This window comes from Ammospiza nelsoni, chromosome 2 (genome assembly GCF_027579445.1).
Source record: "Ammospiza nelsoni isolate bAmmNel1 chromosome 2, bAmmNel1.pri, whole genome shotgun sequence".
NCBI classification, from domain to species: domain Eukaryota; kingdom Metazoa; phylum Chordata; class Aves; order Passeriformes; family Passerellidae; genus Ammospiza; species Ammospiza nelsoni.
This window is the reverse complement of record NC_080634.1, coordinates 86,121,552-86,141,423: the sequence shown is the minus strand read 5'-3', so window position 1 is coordinate 86,141,423 and position 19,872 is coordinate 86,121,552. Positions and strand designations below refer to the sequence as shown.

The window sequence follows — 19,872 nt, the reverse complement described above, 5'->3', positions numbered from 1 at the left end:
CCTTACATGTTTACAACAAGCAAGCTTCAATCACTAGGTGCAATTGACTTCAAGAAGAATCCTCTCAAACAAGAAATGTCACCAAGTTCAGCCTTGCTATAGAGCTGCAAAGTCAACAGCTGGAGCAAGTATCCTGTCACCTGCTTGTCTGCTGATGCCCTGAAAAATTCTCATTTGGACAATTGTGAAAACAATCTCATCTCCCTCTTGCCCTGCAAAAGTTAAAGGACATTGTATATGAAGATGTGCTGAACTGTTTCAGGCTTTTTAGGACTACCAATAGTCATACAACATCTACTATTAGTAGTGTTAGTTCAAATGGAGAAAAGAATAGGGAATATTTTATTTCAAGAGAAAAAATAAGTACATCTGAACTCTTCAATGTATGAATTGCTGCATCACAAAACTTAGCTGCAGAGGGAACTGACATCTAGACTCTTAAACCATGAATGCAAGTAAGCTGTAACAAACTTTCACCATATTGGCTTTTCTATAGAAACAGTACACATATTCTGTAAAAATAATTTAAAAAATAGATTTATGACCAGACATGAGCAGGTAAAGAAGCTGCTATCACAGGCAGCCAATACATTTTACGTTTGAACCAAGAGTCTCCATTACAGAAATGGCAAAAATCTACCAGCTTATTTACAGTTTCTTTTTAAGAGACTAGAGCTTAAAACCTGGCAATGCACTAGCAGTGAACAATTTATGGAAAACCTCATGTTAACTAGTAAGTCTCAGCGGGCAGCCTATATATTTTCATTCTGTTTTAAACGTTTGCACCTGCTCTGGAAAACTGGCATTATATCAGCAAGCTAACATCAAGTGTACCTATTAGCTACAGTCAGAATGAGATTTGTATTCCATCTCTGGCCCTCCCAGCAAACACTTGTGTTCTTTAATAAGGCATTTGTGCGCCTGATGTAAAAGTATTATGTAAAAATGAATATTGGGTCCTCTCCCTGCGGTGTTAAAAGGTCTACAAATTATGTTAAATTAGAAAACTGATGTTAACAGGAAAGCTGTCGTGCCTGAAGCCTCTAATTGTTACACAACCTTCTTCTGAGACTATAGCTGTAAACCCAACAGCCTCAATTAAATTTTTTGAAAGTAGTTTTGCCTCAGAAATGAGAATTATCTTCATGACTAAAAGAATCACTGTGTGCACTACATCACAAATATACACCAGCCCAGCACACATTAGTACCTACAGACTCCGTGTTCATTGCTTGAACATGCCACAAGCATTTATGCAGCATTTTGGCACCAAAGGAAGGTAAAAATGATCAAGAGGCACTAAAGTCTAAAGCCACTTCACTCAGAAGGCAAGCCAATCTCGTGAGACACTGCAGAAGCTGAAGAAATAGTTCTCATACAGCTGACATAAATAGCGTGTGTAAGCAGCATTTAGTATCATTAACAGGTGGTCATGAAATGAGTAGTTCTCCATTTTCACACTGAGTTGTGACGCATACAACTACACCAAGGGATCACCCAGTAGGCACAGCAGATAAAGATATAATTCATTAAAAGTATCAAAAAATATGCCAGCACAGGTCTGTCACTAACATTGAGAGGATTAATTAAAATCTTAGGGTAGATTTGTTTTAGCTCCTTTTAAAAAATTATATTCAGCATGAATTTATTTGATTTTTTAAAAGTCTAGTTTTAAAATTAGAACTCTGCAGTTTTGTAAGGCGATGTGGCCTCTAAATATCAAGAAATACCCATTTTCCAAGGTTTAGCTTACACTGAGTTAAATGTATAAGCATGTCAGTGTACACACATGTACTTTATTCTAATTATGTTTCAAACTTGAGGTATATTTTCCTCATATAGCATGCATAATGGTGCTGCTTATATTCCAGCTCTGACAGGTAGGGATGTCACCAGACACTGGTTAAAATACAGTGCTGAGCCTTTCAGTTCACATCTGTAAGGTGCCAGTACATTTGACAAGGTGAGAGTTTCTTCTTCCTCCAAAGTTTCAGATAAATTGACAAGCAAGGTGGACAAGCACAGCGACCCTTCAAGCGTTGCATTCCCAGCTCAATATATTCCATAGGCGTTAAGTACTTAAGAAAGACATTGGTTTTACAATTAACATCAGGGTAAGATGGAATGAAGTTTTACTTCATTTTAGCCAGAAATACCTACTAAGAAATTTAGCTCCCCAAGGTAACAGAGAATGTTTCAACAGTTGTGTATTGCTTCATCTTTCTTTTGAGAAATAGCTCTTTCCATAAAGCCCTACTTTGCTCAGGTTTTTTCAATTCTCATCCATAAATTAAAACTGAGGAACAGCCTATTCCACTTTCTAGAACAACCCACCTACTGGTGGTCTATTTAAAGATTTTCAAGAAACCTGATGTGCTATGCTCTAATGACCACCCCTTCTAAACCACAGGGGATTACCTACACAGATTATTTACTTACATGGCCCTATATGAAAAGCCACTGCCTTAGAATTCTTGGAACCTGTGGAAGACCAGTCAATCCAACCCACCTCAGAGCAGATTCTGAGCCACATGTTATTTCACCATTCAGCACCATTACTAATTTTTTATTTTAAGATGCTGGTTTTAATAGCACAAACCTCTTAACGAGAATATGTCATTTGTTTAACAAATTATAAAATTACAAGATTGTAGTAGAAATATGGAAGAATAGATTGCTTCCATTTCTGTTTGACTTTACCATTCTAATTTTACATCATATTCATGACCTGTTGTGTCTGAAAGCCTATACAGGGAAATAGGAGGTTGTAAATTCCAAAACCAACAAAGCTTGGCAACTGAAATGATAAAAATTTGTTTCAAGTTATTCTACAAAATCTCTAAGGAGTCTCTAATTTTAACATGAAATTTCTTCAATGATTACGTAGCTGATAAACACTATTATTTGAAAAACACCTAACCTATGAGGATAAATTGGAATTAACATAAAACAGCAGGTAAAAAATACGCATCTTCTATATCAACAGTTACTAGCACTCCTATTTAATTTTTTATGATACTTCCAAAAAATTCTCCTTAACATCATGGGGTCAAAGCAAACCATCGCCTAAAAAAGGAACTTAAGAGAAAATGCTTTCTATCAAATTGAGCAATGACAGACCTCATATTCTAGTTTTATATGTGTGTTAATTCTGTTTTGCTCAAAAAATTTTGTAATCTAATGAAGTAATTTATCATACATTATTCTACAGTTGCCATTTACCCAGGAAGTGCAAGACTGGTTAAAAAATGAAAAATACTTGCTCACTGTCTTCACTGCAAGTTTATAGCCAGCAGCATCCTAGAGCCCCTACAGATTAGACAAGCTGTTTTCTAAAGCAGTTAGTAGCTTGGAGCTATGCTGAACCATACTACACTGAGATGTTTTCTAGGTCAACATAAAAAGGCCCTGTAAAAGTACAAGTGATCCAACTATCGCTCGATGAAAGACAGATCAAGTTAAGGGGCACCACACAAGGTAATGCTGTGTTTGTTTACAACAGGATGCCATGACTAGACTGAACTTGCCTCCTCCTCTGAGGTGCCCAAATATTAACTGCTACCACTACTTTTGGGTAATTAAGATCATATTTTCTTTTCTTGCTATCTCTAATCAATGTACCTGTCTCCAGTTTAGCACTGAAGACACAAGTCAAAAATCCTTTAACTCACATGTCTATGCTGAATGGTGTAAATCAGCACAGTCAACACTGGCACTCTGCTTTGCACAAAGGAATAAACACTGTTTATAAAGATCACTTGAAACAAATTTTAAATAAACATATAGAAGATAGAAGTCCAATACATTTTTAGGGTCATAGGGCTCTATGTCCCTCTCTTGAAGGTCATCTGGAAGGGACACTAGTGCTCTGAACTCAAAATTAAGTAGCAGGCTATATTTAGAATAACTAACAATGCCAGAAATTCTAAGTTAATGTAATTTTTATTCAACTGCTAAACTTTCCTTAATTAAAAAAGGGTGAAAAAAATTCACAAATGCCTTCACTGACACACCTTTATTTTAGTACATGAATTAGAAGTGAGGGTGAAGTAAGGTCAAAGTGAATGCTTTCAGATATCACTGTATGTCTTAAAGGGTATTCAAAGAAATACCAAATTTCAGTTTCTCAAAAAAAGTTGTATGTTTTTTCTCACTCCAAAGGATAACAAATCTCTTTCAACATTGACTCTACAAGTAGTTTCCCTTCGGATTTTACTTTTCAAATATTTCTATTCTCAAGTTTAAGCACACTTGAAAATTGTAGCTTTAACTCACTGCTACAAAACAACAGCAGTACACATGTGAATCAAGCAGCAACAACTGATCTCATTCAAATAAAAAGTTCAAAATAAACAATCTAAAGGAATTCAGGATCACCAGGCAAGTATGCAAGCACTTTTAACCATATTATGTTTGAGCTAGTGAAGTTACAGCCTATTTCAGTATTTTTTATATGCCCAGTTCCGATAAGAGGAAAATTAAATCCCCCAGAGAAATGTATGTAGATTGCAATTATACAGATTAAGGAAAAGAGTCTTTAAAAGCCTAATAGCATTAAATGTACCAACTTTGCACTGCATATACCTCTGTGCAAACATTGTACTTGAGCTGTGGTATGTGCTTCAGCAAACTCTCATCTTTTCTTTGCACAAAACCCCCACCACAGTCCTTTAAAACACAGAAGAAATCATCATATATGGAACAGACTATCAAAACTCTGCTAGCTGAGTGACAGCTTCCAAGCATTGCCTGCAGTTTGAGTGGTTATAAAGGTACAATTGACAACAATAACTTAATTGTATGAGAACAGAAAGACAAACCTGAACCTGCTGAAAAGCTTTCAGTCTCTTCTTGAATCTAGAAGGTAAAACAAAATCACATCCTCGAGCTAGCAGTGCCAACTCCTTTCTTAGATCGGGATCTTGCCGCAAAGAAATCTCCTTTATCCTCATGCTTTCGGATTTCATATAAAGTCTCTGTGTGCCAGTCCAGGCACTCGAGTCCCAGTAAATAGCAGAGCTGTTGTATTATCTCTCAGTGCCGCTTAAAGCAGCAGCTGCACCCGACTTCTGGGATATTATAAGAGTCAGCTCAACTTCGCCCGCTCCATACATTAAAGGGAACTTGGCTGGAATTGCAAAAACAGATTGGGAAGTCACTTTGGGGGCCTGCCCTTTCATCCAGGCATTCCAAAGTCTAAATGGGACATTATGGAAAATGAAAACCGTATTTGGAGGAGCATCTATAAAAGCAGCTTCCAATTTTAAAAAAGGCAAGCTCTACAGGAATGCAGAGAGGCCAGCCGTGTTATTTTCTAGCTTCCTCCTCCTCCCATCCCCCTCAGCTTTCCCTTCTGTCACAAAACACTCACTGTCTAGCTTCAATGAAGAACCTCACCGAAGGATAAGGCTTATTACACAGCAATTAATTCCTTTTAAACTATTTTGTTCTTTAGTAGGAACCCTATTACACTGGGACAATGAAGGCAATGGCAAAGAGCTTCAGACAGGCTTTCAGAATGGCTCACATAATCAATAAATAGATATAGACTGATGTAAAAAAAACCTCAGTTACTGTATTTCAAGAATCTAAAAATTTAAATGTTAAGATGGAAAACCATAGCAGAAATGAAGTTAATGTTACCACACTGAAACACTGCTTTAAATAATTTTTTACCAAAAGGTTACATTAGAAATATAAATGATGTCACAAAATTTGAAAAAATTGACAGGATACTTTTTTGCCTAAGTAGCTTTATAAACATTAACGTCCACATGCTAGATTGCATACCTGTCACATTTCACTAGCATTAGACTCCACTACCACTCTATTTTCAGTGTACTGAATCTCAAATATATTTTATGGGGGTGGTGAGGCCAAATTTTAATACACATCAATATTCTTCATGGAAACAGAAATCTGATAAGCTTTGTGAAAATTCAAGTGACCTTCAGTTCCTTCTCCTTTGCAGTTTTAGGTACAATAACTTATAACTAGTGGAGTTTTCACATTTTAAATGGATATACCTTTATCATAGCAATCTTTAGTTATTTTGATGGATTTGTTTTTTTTCAAATATCACCATTACAATTACGAGTACAGTAACTCTTATTATTCCAGGCTGTGAACATTGTTAGCACCTCCAAATTCTCTAAAGATAGAGATGTTGGCTATTTATTATCAACATAATTGTCATGCACAAGTTTAGTTACAAACAGCATAAAATGAAAGACCTTGCCAAACCTACTCAGTTTTCATCCCTCCTACTTTAAATAAGGCCATTTTCCTGATTACACAAAATGTACACAGCCCAAAACAACTCTTTCACCACTATGTCAGAGATTTCTTTTACTGAATGGCACTATTTTACTCCCATACAATCTTTAGCCATATTTATCCATTCATAGCCATTCTATATGTAACACTGCATTAAAATCCCACAGTAAATATTCCTGTTCAATTAAGAAAACTATGAAAAAGTGCTAGTGAAACATGATTTGTCTTAACTGGATTTTTTTTTAGTTTATGACACACTGTTAGAAAGTAAATAATGACAAAACACCTGCTTTTTTGGTTTTAATTTAGTATCCAGTCCAGTCCCTGCCTCCCACTTCTCTACTGCAGCTCGTTATGAAGATATTTATTTCTTTTGGAAGCGGGAGAACAAGAAAGGAATTGACAAGGCAAGAGTCAGACATGTTGTGGCTGGCATGACCAGACTATCCAACTGCATTGAGCAAATTTGGCTGTCACTCACTGTCTTTTAGGAAGACTAAATCAACTAACCTGGGATAAATCTTGGCCACAGGGAAGTCAACAAAAAACTGGGCATGCAGTACACAACAGCAGCGTGCCTGGAACTTGAGATGAAGCACTGAGGTGTTAGAGTAGGAGAGGAATCCTATTCTGGCAACAGATAACCATTCCAGACCAAAATGTGGAAGGTCAGGAAGGTTGTATTGCAAGGCAGATTGTGTTTCAGGTTAGGCAGAACAGCCCTTATTTGAGGTAAGGAAAGGCATCTTCTCACCTAAATTGCTATTTTCATTCCTTTCAACCAGGTGATGCATTCCCATTTGCTGCTACATGCACAGTCTCATTTGATGTGGCTGTGCTATGTCATTAAGGTGATGGATTGTCACACTGAGAGCTAACCTAAAAGAGTGAAGTGCCAGTCTGTAACCTAAAAGGCCTGGAGCTCCTGAACCTGCTGAAGGAGCCTCAGTAACAAAGAAATGTTCTGAACTCCATTTTTGAAGGAGGTGTGTATTTCCCTCCTTTATTCAAACAGAACTCAGAACCCATCATAACTTAGCCAGCAAACCAGGTTCAGTGTTTTGAATATTCTGCATTGCTTTCTCGTAATATTACTTCACTGCTCCAAGTCAATCCCATTGTTAGTCTCATATGTTTTAGCACTATGGTTTCCAACCTAGTGGCCATTTATATACCTGGGTATTTGTTGTTCCAGAGATTGCAACTGGCTACTAATCACATAATTTTCACCATCTAAATGGAAAAGGGGTTGGTATTGCCACATTTAAGGAGACTGAGCACTTATAAAGCAATGTGGTCATGAGTCCCCTAAGATCTGTTTTAACCTTTTCAGTCATGAATTAATCACAGGGGAAAGTCAGCTTTCATCCTGACTGAACTGGAAGTGTTCTAGTGTTACTTTTATTCTAAATCTGAATTCTCTCCAGTGAAAGCTAAGGCAAAATCCTTTACTGGGTGAAGGTCTGGGTGCCAGCCATGAAGCTGTTCAAGTATCCTGGCAGCCTATTATTAGCTAGATAAACAAACAGGGGGAAGATGCATGCTCAGAGCTTCCTTCCAAAGCTAAAGATACACACTATGAATGACTGGACTCAAGGACTGTGGCCAAAGAGTTCATCACTTTAACAAAGATCTGAAAATACACAAGAGTAACACAGCAAAAATAACACAATATTCTGGGTATTGTAGAGGAAATACAACCTTGAAGACAACTTTAAAAACCCCTTAAGTATTTGCCTAGCAAACCAGAATTTCTTGTCAGAAGCATATACCAGCAGTATATTAACATCTTAATCTCTTAAGTGGAAGTGACCTCAAATCTGGAAAAAGCATTACAGGAAGACCCCAAGAAAATAATTTTCAGCCATATAAAAACTTTAGTTACTGGAATCTAGCATTCAACCCAATAAAACATGAACCAAGATGACAGAAAGCCTGTTTGGCTTTTGGAGGAAATTTAAATAAGGCTGAATAGGCAATCCCAATGGCAACAGCATGGAGCCCAACAGCATTCTCAGCCTGTGATGGTGCAGAAACTAAGAGTGGCTTCTGGGTTAACTGTGGAAAGAAAATTGTTGTACCTCCAAATCAGTCACTGTAAAGGGCTGTAATGCAACTAATGCAACCCTTTACAAAAGTAACTTAATAGTGAGGGGCAGAACACAGCAGTTAAGAGAAGCAAGGCAAGGTGGCACCTTTTCAATACAGAGAAAAAAAACATGGCATGACTAATGTAGTATTTAAGATATATTCAGAGGTTTAAAGTAGAAAGAAGGCACTAGTAAAAACAAATAGGTCAGGAAAATATACAAGAAGTCAATCAGCTAAGGATGTTTGCTAAAACACAGCTACTATGAGGCAAAAAAATACAAAGAAGAAATTACATAAATATACTAGAAGACAAACAAAAGAAGCAATTCTTTGCTAGACTAAGAAAACAAGAAAACCCAAACCAAACAACCCTAAAATGCTGAATTCTTTTTTTTTCCACTCAAACATCATTGTCTAGTCTAGACTACCACCATTATTTAATGTTATCAAGAATTATTTCTAAGCCAGATGGTCCATACCTCGCCTTTGCTATACTGAAAGATCCTGAAACTAACTTTTTGCTAGCAACTTCCCATTTGTAACTGCTGTGCATGAAAAGAGAACAAGAGGACAATGCACTTGTGAACTGAACAGAATAACCAAGTACTACTATCCATGCCTAACTCTCCTTTGGATGGGAGTCATCCCTTTGCAGCAGTACACTCCCAAAACCCAAGGGAGCTAACACGTACAATGCGCACACAGCAGAAGGAATCAAGTCATTAGGCTCATATTCAACAACCAGCTATGGAAACTGATTGCTTTAAAAGTCATGGACAGTTTTCCTGGAGTGAGTATGACATCCTGATGAACTGCTAGATGTTGACACTGTGCAGTTCAGAAATCTACCTTCCCAAGGAGAAACTGATCCTTTGGCCTTGGGAGGGAGTTCATGTGCATCTGGGCCTAGATACATAAGTTTTTTTCTTGTAGGATGCAATGCCTCCCCACTGGAATGGGAAGTCTTGCATGTAAATACCTTCTTGAATGATTATTTAAATTTTCCAGTAGTCTTGGATTAGACAGAACAATGCCTGGCAGTTCTTTCCACAGCATTTAAGAGAATCCAGAATTCTTAGGAGACAAGACAGTGAGTAAGTAAAAATAGAGCAGTTAGATGCCAGATGTGTGGTCATGTTAGGCCAGGAAGGAGGGGCTGATCAGATTTTCTGCACATTACCAAAAGAAAGCCGTGTATGAACACCAGCTGCTAAGGGCCATTATCAGCTTACAACTAAGATAAGATACATGTCACCTTGCTATGATTACACAGCCTGGACTCCAAAGACATAGCAAAGGCCTTTTTCAGTTTGTCAACTGCATCTGACAGACTAACTTCGGCAAGCATCAATAAGTTATAAAACCAATGCCTGACAACAAAGGAATGGTTTACAACCCTTTAGAATAATTCTCATGTTCTCTGCCGTCTTAAAAAAAGTCACTTCACATTTTATTTATTTGTGTACAGCATAAACTGACTTTTAAGGGAAAAAGGTTGTTGGAATAGTTTTGCAGATGAAGCCTATTTACTATTCATGATCTTCACATGAACCTATTCATCAGATCATGAAAACCAAGACCACCCAAATTGATGCTGATGAGGTGAGTATTAAAGAGAGAAAGCTATAAAGAAAAAAATCTACTATGGATTACACAAATTAGTCACATTTCCTCTAATAAGATGCTGTGCTTTTACATTTTCAATCAACTGTGATGCTACAGAGGCTATGCACAGATGAAGCTACAGTCCACAATGCATGCACTTGTAATTTTACCAATATAAGCCTCTGAATAGCAGACTTAGATTAAAATAAACAATTAGTTCAGGCTGATTCAGAATGCCAGAAATTTTCCTACAAGAGACAACAGCTTTTACAACCAAGTTTAATGATATGCATTATGGAACTTTACAAAGTCACACTGGCCATTTCGGATATTTAGTAATTTCTAGATTGTTATTATTGTTATTATTTACATTGTGCCACCTTAACTTAGAAGTTGACAGTAATTTAGAAGTCTGGTATTAAGAACATAAATGACATTTTATAACTGTCCAGCAATTTAGTTAAACACTGTATAACCTGTTCAGTACTTCCATCTGAAGTAAGTCGTTATGTAAATTTTACATATTTTTTTCAAGCAGTCTGGAAAAATTGTTCTAAAACACTGGGCTTAATTTTGTCACTTGATAAATAAGCAAGGAGTCAAAATTTTACATGGTGTTTTTCGTATGTTAAAAGCAAGTAAGAGAAGAAAATTAGTCATCTTTTGTTTAAAAATCTGATACTACAACAGGAAAGTCTCCTGTTACAGTATTTGCTGTAAATGACTATTCACCAAGATTTTGCAGGTAGAAGAATAATCTAGCTCATTGTTTCAATATTGCATAATTTCAAATACTTTGCTTCATCTTTGGGTAAAGTATGTCACAAAGATTATTATTTACCATCCATCAGTATTCATCATATCTCCTAGAAATGTTTACAAATTTTGGAAGATTGTTTATTGTTTATCAATACAAATCTAGCTTCTAAAGGAATAAAACTCATTGAGAACTGCTCTCCTGATTCTGCTGAATCAAAAAAAAACACCTAATCAAGTAATTTGATAAGTTCTACAAGGCTTCTTTTGTCAAGAAAATCAAACTGAACCTAATTCACACTGAACACATCATGCAAGTATTTGGCAATGATTTCTTCAGCACCCACTCAGTATTTCCCCCTATATCTCCCCATGTAGATTCCATGTACATTTTCCTTTTAGACTTCCAGCTCATCCCACTCAATCTGAAATCAGCCAAAGTTTCTAGCAGGATCTGTACAGAACAAATATCCAAGGCTAGTTCCATATGAAATGAAACTAAACAGCATGCACAAGGTTAATGGGACACATAGGGACACATATCCCAAGAGCTCATCGTTCCTGCAAGCACCTGTGGTCAAGAAGCAGTACATAGGTGGCTCTACAGTTTCTAGCTATTTTTCACATGATTGCTATGCAAAAGGAGCACATCTAACATTAAATACTGGAACATGCTTTTAAAAACACATCTTGCTCACTGTAGGTTTCCATGGACTCATTTTAAGTTGTATCTGTTGTTTGCAGAATACAAATTATTCTTATCTACCAGACACTGGTATCATGGGGTTAACTGGAAGACACACTAACAGCACCCCACAACACCATAACATTTGCATATTATATGTAAATAACAAAGGAGTTATTTACATATTATGGCACACTTAAAACACTAAATTTAGTAACCATTTGTTGCTGACTGTGAAAAACAATGAGTAGGCTTAATTAGTATCTTATTGAATCAATGCAGTGACTTAAATACAATGAAAGCAAGGCAACTGTAAGAAAATTGTGAGTGCAAAACCTCTTAATTTGCCAAGACTTGGTCATGTGGTTTTACCACTGGCATTTGGAAGATTTTTCTCATAACATGGCTTGCTGAAAAGTCCTGAGCACTCATTGACTAGGAAACAACAGTGGACAAACTCGTTCACTGGATGAGCTGCATTTGTGGTTTTATGCTGAAGTAAGCCCATACATACTTTTGGCCTCAAGTTTATTTCTTGCTGACAGAGTAAATGTAAGACATATGAAGAAATTCTTAAAAACAGGTTCACTGTTTTTAGCATCACTGGATTAAAAAAAAAAAAAGTGCTATCTCATCTACATCAATACCTAATTTCCTCACAGACTGAGCACCCATTTTAAAAAAAGGACTGTTTAAATGACTGATATAAAGCTATAATTAAGTTTACTTGTTTTAAAAGACTGAACAGAGAAGCTACTGAAAAGTAATGACCTGTAAGCGATGATGATATAGCTTTGAACTTCTTTTTGTTTGCTTTTAAGTGCCAGTTACTCACACAGGTGTGACTGTCATTAATAAATGTCATAATTCACAACTGAATTAATTTTAATTGTCCTTGGTCAGGATTCAGGTGAGCTTCAAACTCACCTGAAGAAAGCTAAAAAATTCTGATTTCCATTTCTCAGTACTAGAAATGCCAAAAAACTCTTAGACCGCATGCAGCATATAAAAATATGAGTTTCCAGTAGGACACAAGTACAACTGTCACTTTGAAAGAGGACAAAAGTTCATTATTTTTTAAATAAAGCACAAAGTGTAAACAAAATCAATATAACTGCCAACAAGAGTAACATTTACATGCCAGGGTAACAAGATACAGTTAGAATAAGGAGCATTATCATAACCCTGCAACAGTTTCTCAATTCAGTTTCTCAATTATGAATAAAAAGAACAGTTAGTTCTTTAATCAGGAAAATGGCTCTTCTATTCCAAGCTATTCAGTACAGCAAAGCTTAAGATGAATAACACAACATACTACCAGTGCTGCTTATGTTGACTGCTATTACATCACCCCACTCAAAGCTAATAATGATTTTATAGGAGCACCTATAACTGCACTCTTCCAGACTCTAATATGAACTTTTGGCTGCCCTTTCTTTGTTGGCACCATAGAAGGAGCTTTATTGAGATCACACTAATGCTGACATCTCTCATAATGCCCAGTTATCACTGTGAAAGTACATCAGTTTGATAGCAGGTTATTTACAGTCTCCCTTTAAGTCACGGGCTTGAGTTGAAAGCCAAGTCCAGCATCCTGCCCACTTAGTGATAGGACATGGCACTACTAACACTATCTGTCTGACACAGAGTTAGGGAGTGTCTGTGCTGGACCACACAGCACAACCTGGTGTGCAGAGCAATGCTAGCACAGCCCAGGCTCTGGAGTTCACAGTTCTGCTATGAACGAGGCAGCAATTCAGATGCAGACGCACTTTGTAAGATGATGGTATCAGCCCAGCTACTCTCCACCCGGAGCTCTCAGAATTAATTTGTTTCAAAAAGCAACTGTTAAGTGTTATTCAGACTTCAGCCCATGTGTTAAAAGGTTTCATTCTAGCCTCTCTTTAAACTACAATGGATCACAGCAGTATCACTACGTTTAAATCAAGCAACTGATTACAAAAATTTGGCAAGAATGTTGCTCATGTTGAAGCTAAGCAGCCATATATTAAAAAAGTAAAAACATTTACAAGTTACAGAAATAGGAGGAAAATGAGCTTTAATTGCCACAGGATAACAAGCAGGAACATCATGCTTATCAGATAAAGGAAACAAAGAAACCATTTCAAGAAGTACCTTTATATCAAAGGTTGACCCTGCAGAGAAATGGAAAATAACTTTGAAGTACTTCTGATTATCTCACATTCTCTCTACAACACCATCCCACAAAATGCCCATAGGGAATTCTGTGAATAATTTCCCCAGATGCCTTGCACACCAGCTGGTCAGGATTAAACATCTTGCCCATGGCACCTTTTAGACCTTGAGGACTGGGATTTTTGACAGTGGGATGCCCAGTGTACAATTGTGTATGCCCCATGTGCTTAGGATAATCTAGACTCCAAGAAACACTGTTAAATCTATCTACAGTTGTGATAAGGGTTAGAAGAAATCTACAGCATCCTTCTAGTTTCAAAGTTACAGCCCTAGAATTTCTTCAACAATACACTCAGAAAATAATTGAGACTTGAATGCTGAAATTTTTTGTCTCTACTTTTTTGTTATTTGAAGCATATAGTACATAGAAATCACAGGCCTACTTGCAGAATACCAAGTGCTAGCAAGCACTTCACATCACATAACCAAAGCACCAGAACTCTGCAATTAACATGTTCACACAATGGGGACAGTCACATTTCTGCCTCACTGTGAATGGCACCATGCAAGCGAAGCAAAGTAAAGCATAAAGAAAAGTGTCATTTTTTTTCCCATAAAGGAAAAAAAATCCCTAAACAAACACTGTTTTGTTTTCATTTGCATTAAAACACCCTGAAAGATGAATTTTCATGGCAGAGCTTTGAAAAGGTTTTGAAATGTGCATTTGGATTAAGTCAACATGTTTTTTACTTTTAACATGTTTTTAAGTGACCTGTCCAGATGAAAAAAATCTATGAAGACCATGTAGGTTCTTTCATTATTGGAATAAGTACTTTTGACTTGCTAATCAGGAGAGGGCTCCAACTATCTTGAAAGACAGCAAATTTTCCTCTGGCATGACATTAGTGTTTCAGCAAAATACATGGCAATTTCTGTATTTTGGATAGAAATATAACCCACAGGCTTCAATTATAAGCCAATCTCTGGAAAAAAAGCAAAGATCTCCTTGAATACAATAGCAGACAGCTACAGTACATTTAATGCTGTTTAATGGTTGCCATCAGCACACCAACTTATTTTGCTCATATGCTACTGTTTAAAGTATAAAAAGATTACACATCTAATTAGATTCTAATTAAGAATGCTTCCTGTTCAGAAAGACATGTTTTGCTAACAAGTACAGAAACCTGTAGGATGAAAATGTTGTTTTCCTACACAATCATATTTACTTCCTGGTAATTACTTAAAGATGGTGGTTTTATGTTATCAGCTTTATTGTTTGTATTATCCTTCAAAAAAATTGCAGGAACACTTTAAGAAACAGGAAAAAGGCATATAGCAGCCTTACCCATAATCAAATGCAGTGATTTAGCTCAGTGATACTGAAAATGTATCATGCCAAAGTAGGTTAACTGCTTGTATGCTGCCTTATGAGACTTCCAGTGCACAAGAGAAAAAGTTTAGTAAGATGCTTAAGTTGACTTACATAGTCCAAAAAAGAAATAATTCCCCAGCTCTTTATGACTGGATATAAAAGCCTTTTCCTAACATCACCCACATGCACACAGAGCTAAGCACATTAACTTTTATCATTTTCTAGTACTGATATTTAGAATTTTAATCTGTATTAGCTTGTACTGTAGGTCCAGCATCTGAAACATTTTCTTCCACTTATAGAAACAAGATGAGGGCCTCAAACTTACTTAAAACTCATATGAGGTAAGTAGAACCATTGTGGCTTCATCTGAGAAACATAATAAGATGCACAACAGCAGATGCATTAGTTTTGACACTGTGTGAGGTAGTTTGTGGAAGAAATTGGGGTACATTGTGCTTTCTAAGAGAAAATACACTGTTGTGGCAGAACATGCAATTCTTGGTGGTATTTAAGAGCTAATTCCAGCTGAAAATGCAATTTACACTTAGAGATTAAGAAACTTTTGATGAAGATTTAGTTCACCTGAATAATAAAGCTATAAATATGATTGGAAATTCCCCCTCCCCAACCTACTCAAGCAAGGAACAACCTAATTCCTCTAGGTTCTCTCTCAGCACTATACAAACAATTCCAATTAAGTCAAGGATGTTACTCTTCATTAATCTCTTCTAGTTCTTCTGTATGGAATTTACTTCAAGCAATCAACCAAGACACATGAAGAGAAATTGCAGTACACAAGTTAGTGATCAAGTATAGTAAATAACAGTGAGTTTTAACAGAAAACTTTGTCTTTTGCTTTGCCTGCTTTTATCTGATATGAGAATAAACTGAGCATCTGTTGACTGACTATCTGCATTTTACTAGAACAGGAAATATAATAGTGTGAACAACAACAAAAAAGTAAATCAATCATCATGCCCTGCTGTCTGGCTGGTGATTGTACATAAACACAAGTCCCTGTTATTGTAAAGTCAATCTAGACAAACACTGGACTGGACATGTGGTGTTTTGGAGCTAGGAAGTTGTCAGACTAGATTTGAAAATTAGTATTTATGAAACCAAGAGGTCACTTCAGATTAAATGTTTAAGTGCAAAAGTGTCATGCTGTTACTCCTGTGGCTTAAAGGGTAAGTCTACACACTCAATGCATATCAATAACAAACAATAAATAACTGATCCTCTTAAACATCCCAGCTTTATCCTCTCTACCCTTACCCAACTGAACAGGCTTCTCTGGGATACCAGGTTTGGACACTGCAGTAAGTTAGATACCAAAGTATATAGAGCAATTGGGAATTACAATCTCTTAAAATCTTCCAGTACTATTAAAATGTATGAATTTATAGTCCTATAGCACAAACAGCATAAAAACTCTTTGAAGTCTTTATGAATGTCATGAAGTTCAGCAAGGTCAAGTGGAAGGCTCTGCATCTGGGACAAGAAAATCCCAAGCCACAAACAGACTGGGTGGGGAACAGACTGAGAGGAGCCCTGGGATGGAGGACTTGGGGATGTTGCTGGATGAAAAGCTCAGCATGACCCAGCAATGTGCACTTGCAGCTCAGAAAGCCAAACATCCTGGGCTGCAACAAAATCAGCCAGCCAGCAGGGCAAGGTGGGTGATTCTGCCCCTCTGCTCTGCTCTGGTGAGAGCCCAGCTGGAGTGCTGTGCCCACCTCTGGGGTGCTCAGCAAAAGAAGGATGTGGATCTGCTGGAGCAAGTCCAGAGGAAGGTCACAAAGATGATCACAGGGCTGCAGTCCCTTGCCAAAGAAGAGAGGCTGAGAGAGTTGAGGTTGTTCCATGTGGAGAAGAGAAGGCTCTGGGGAGAACTTAGAGAAGCCTTCCAGTACTTAAAGGGGCATGTTGTGACAGGACAAGGGGAAAGGGCTTTAAACTAAACACAACTAAAAGGGCTTGAATCTAAACTAAACCAAGGGTAGGTTTAGATCAAATATTATGAAGAAATTATTGAAATTCTTTACTGAAACAGGCTGTCCAGAGAAGCTGTGCATCTCCCATCCTGGGAGTGCTCAAAGCCTGGCTGGATGGGGCTTTGTGCAATGTGGTCTAATGGAAGATGTCCCTGTCCATGGCAGGGTGGCTGGAACTAGAGGGTCATGAAGGTCCCGTGCAGTCCAAATCATTCTGTAATTCTATGATTCTAGGGTTGTTGATAATACATAAGCAACACTTAATTTTGTCAGTCATGACAAAATTTTCTATCCAGTTTGGTTTTTCTTTATGAAAAGAGCTAGAAACTAGATTTTGAACTGAACTGCAAGCCTAAAAAGAAGGTTTCAGGTTGGGGGCAGGGTTGCCATCCTTGCACAGAGGGCATTGTCTGTTACAAATAAAGCGCTCATTAGGAAGGAAGTGCTGAGTGTACCATGCAGTACCAAAACAATTACTTTGTTAATATGCAGATCCAGTGAAGCCAAATTTGAGTCTTGTACTAACAACAGTGCCTGGTATCATTAGACAAAGGAATATTTGCAGTCAAGGCAGTCTGTTACAAAAGGAACACAAACACAAGGACTTAAATTTATCCACAATTAGATGGCAAGGACCCAAGATAGTCTTATGGAAGCTCAGGCCACCTATCCACTAATAATACACAAACATTGGTATTTTAGGTTCAGTGCAGCTGCTTCACTCCACTCCTGATACCTCCTCTGGGGTAACTATTTACTTACATAATTTGCCAATACCACAAACACAAAAGTCAGTTCCATTTAAACAAATAAATCTAAAAAGAAACAAACTTACTTCTTTGGTCCCGGAGGATCGATGTGTTGCTCTAACATTAGAAATGTTCCTTGAGCTAGCTGGAGTTGCCAATGGAAGAGCAGTAGAAAGCTGAGGAGGACTCAAAGACAACAAAGGCAATCTGGTATCTCCTAATATGCACTGCTTGGAATTGGAATTTTTACTGGTGAAGTTCTTATTTTTACTGTTTCCTGAATCTGTGTTACCAAACTCTGTTTTCTCCTTATTCTTGATTCTTCTCAAGCAGTCCTTTAGTATTAGCTGAGTGGCAGGCTGACTCAACCAGCACAAAAAGAGTTCATCCACCTTCATTTCCACTGCAGGTTGCAGAACTTTGCCAGGTGACATTTTCTGCCAGTTTCCCTGTTTTGTTGGTTCAAATTCAAAGTAAATATTTGACAATCATATAAATATTCCATTCACCTTTCAGTGTTTCACAGGCATTATTTAACAAAGTGTTAATATTGATTCCCTCAAGATACCAAGAGAAGCTGAGAATTATATTTTAACATGTGACTTCAACAACATTTTATAAGTGTAAGCCATAAATCAGTCAGAGTCAATTCCAATAATTTCTTTTAAATAATGGATAACTTATTTTAAAAGCATACTGTGTAAATGGTGGAGACTGGAGAACAAGAAATTGCACTTGGGCTTTTTCAAAAAGATAGCTAACAAATATTACAAATATCCTCTAAGAATATGTGTTAAAAACACATGTATTATGGAAACTAGGACTTGAAAATACTTATAACTGAACATACTAAGAAGTAAATATCTAAATATCACTGGAGTTTATGCTAAACTCCAGTGATAAAACAAATAAGATTTAATAAGCAAGTCTTTCAGTCAAGAGATTTAGAACTAAGACTGGAGGCTTGATTTTCATTCTGAAGTTGTGATATGGACTCCACATCTTGCATCCCCCCATGTGAGGGATTCCCAAAGCCTTGCCATTTGATATTTTAAAACCTCTTATGTGACATTCACTTTTGCAGCTTTTCAAAACCAATGTAAAATCCAATGTAACTCAAGAACTGCAACAGTATGATTTCAGGTTCAGTTACTCACCTGAAAAAAAACAGGTTTTTGGTGGTTTTTAGTTTTTTCTGTTTTTTTTTTTTTTTTTTTTTTTTTTTTTTTGTGTGTGTGTGTTAGAGAGACAGAGGATTGGAATGAAACACTGAGAACAAAACAAAATTTACTATAAAGACTTCCAGCATCCAATTACTTCATGATTTGGTACAGTTCAAATAAAAACCTATGCTTCCTCCCGTGTGTGCTTTTTTTTTAAAGCCCTTCACAAAATTTAATCTATATACAAAAATCACATGATAAAAGATACATGATTGATGATCTTAGACGTCTCTTCAAACCTAAATGATTCTATATACAAATACTTAGCTGAACAAGCCGTAAAACAAGCACTTCAGTTTGGAACCGAATAACGCCTGGCAAGCGAACATCCTATTAAAACCTAAAGCTCATCCTCGTCCCACGGCAGAACGAGAAGCCTTTTAAAAGTGCACCACCTAAACTTTCTGAACCTCGATAACTACGCAGTTCAGTTATTCCGATTCTAAAAGTGAAGAAAACTCGTCTCCCTACTTTTGAAGCTCAACTCCGTCACGGCGCCGGCGGCTGCGCTCAGGCACCCTCAAGCGCCACCCGCCTGGAAAGGAACGGTCCTGGGCAGGGGCCAGCCCGGCACCGCCCCGGCGCGGGGAGCCGGCGCTGCGGCCACAGCTCGCTCCGCTCGGCCGGGCCCCGCACTGAGCCCGCAGCAGCAGCTCAGGAGCGCCGTGACTCCACAGCCCCAGCCAGCCACGCTCACCTGCCCCGTTCCGCCTCCGCCACGGCCCCTTCCCGCCGCCGCCGCCTTCAAACGCGCGCCTCCTTCCGGCGCGGCCCGGCCCGGCCGCCGCCATCTCGCGAGAGCGCGGCCCTTCCGCCCCGCGGGACGCGGCCGCTGGTCGCCATGGCGACGGGCCAGAGGGGGCCGCCGGGCCGGCGCTGCCCTGCCCTGACCGCGCCACCGCCACCGCCGCCGTATGAGCTCAGCTTAGAGCTCTGACAAGGTCTCGGCCTCTGACGG

The 19,872-nt window shown here is 38.0% G+C and overlaps 1 protein-coding gene across 2 annotated transcripts in view; it reads right to left on the bottom strand.

The window, feature by feature from the left end:
• LOC132069981 (serine/threonine-protein phosphatase 2A regulatory subunit B'' subunit beta-like) overlaps positions 1-19,634 on the bottom strand; it is a 44,967-nt gene extending 25,333 nt beyond the window's left edge. Inside the window, exons 1-2 of one of the 2 annotated variants that reach the window (XM_059466500.1) lie at positions 19,612-19,634; positions 17,778-18,140 (exon numbers count right to left, since the gene is read on the bottom strand). In XM_059466500.1, coding sequence (XP_059322483.1) covers positions 17,778-18,125 — 348 coding nt within the window. In that variant the 5' untranslated portion in view covers positions 18,126-18,140; positions 19,612-19,634. Of the gene's footprint in view, positions 1-4,820; positions 5,028-17,777; positions 18,141-19,611 lie in introns of those variants that run through there. The other variant, XM_059466501.1, reaches the window with a different exon arrangement.
• Between the last annotated feature and the right edge of the window lie 238 nt (positions 19,635-19,872).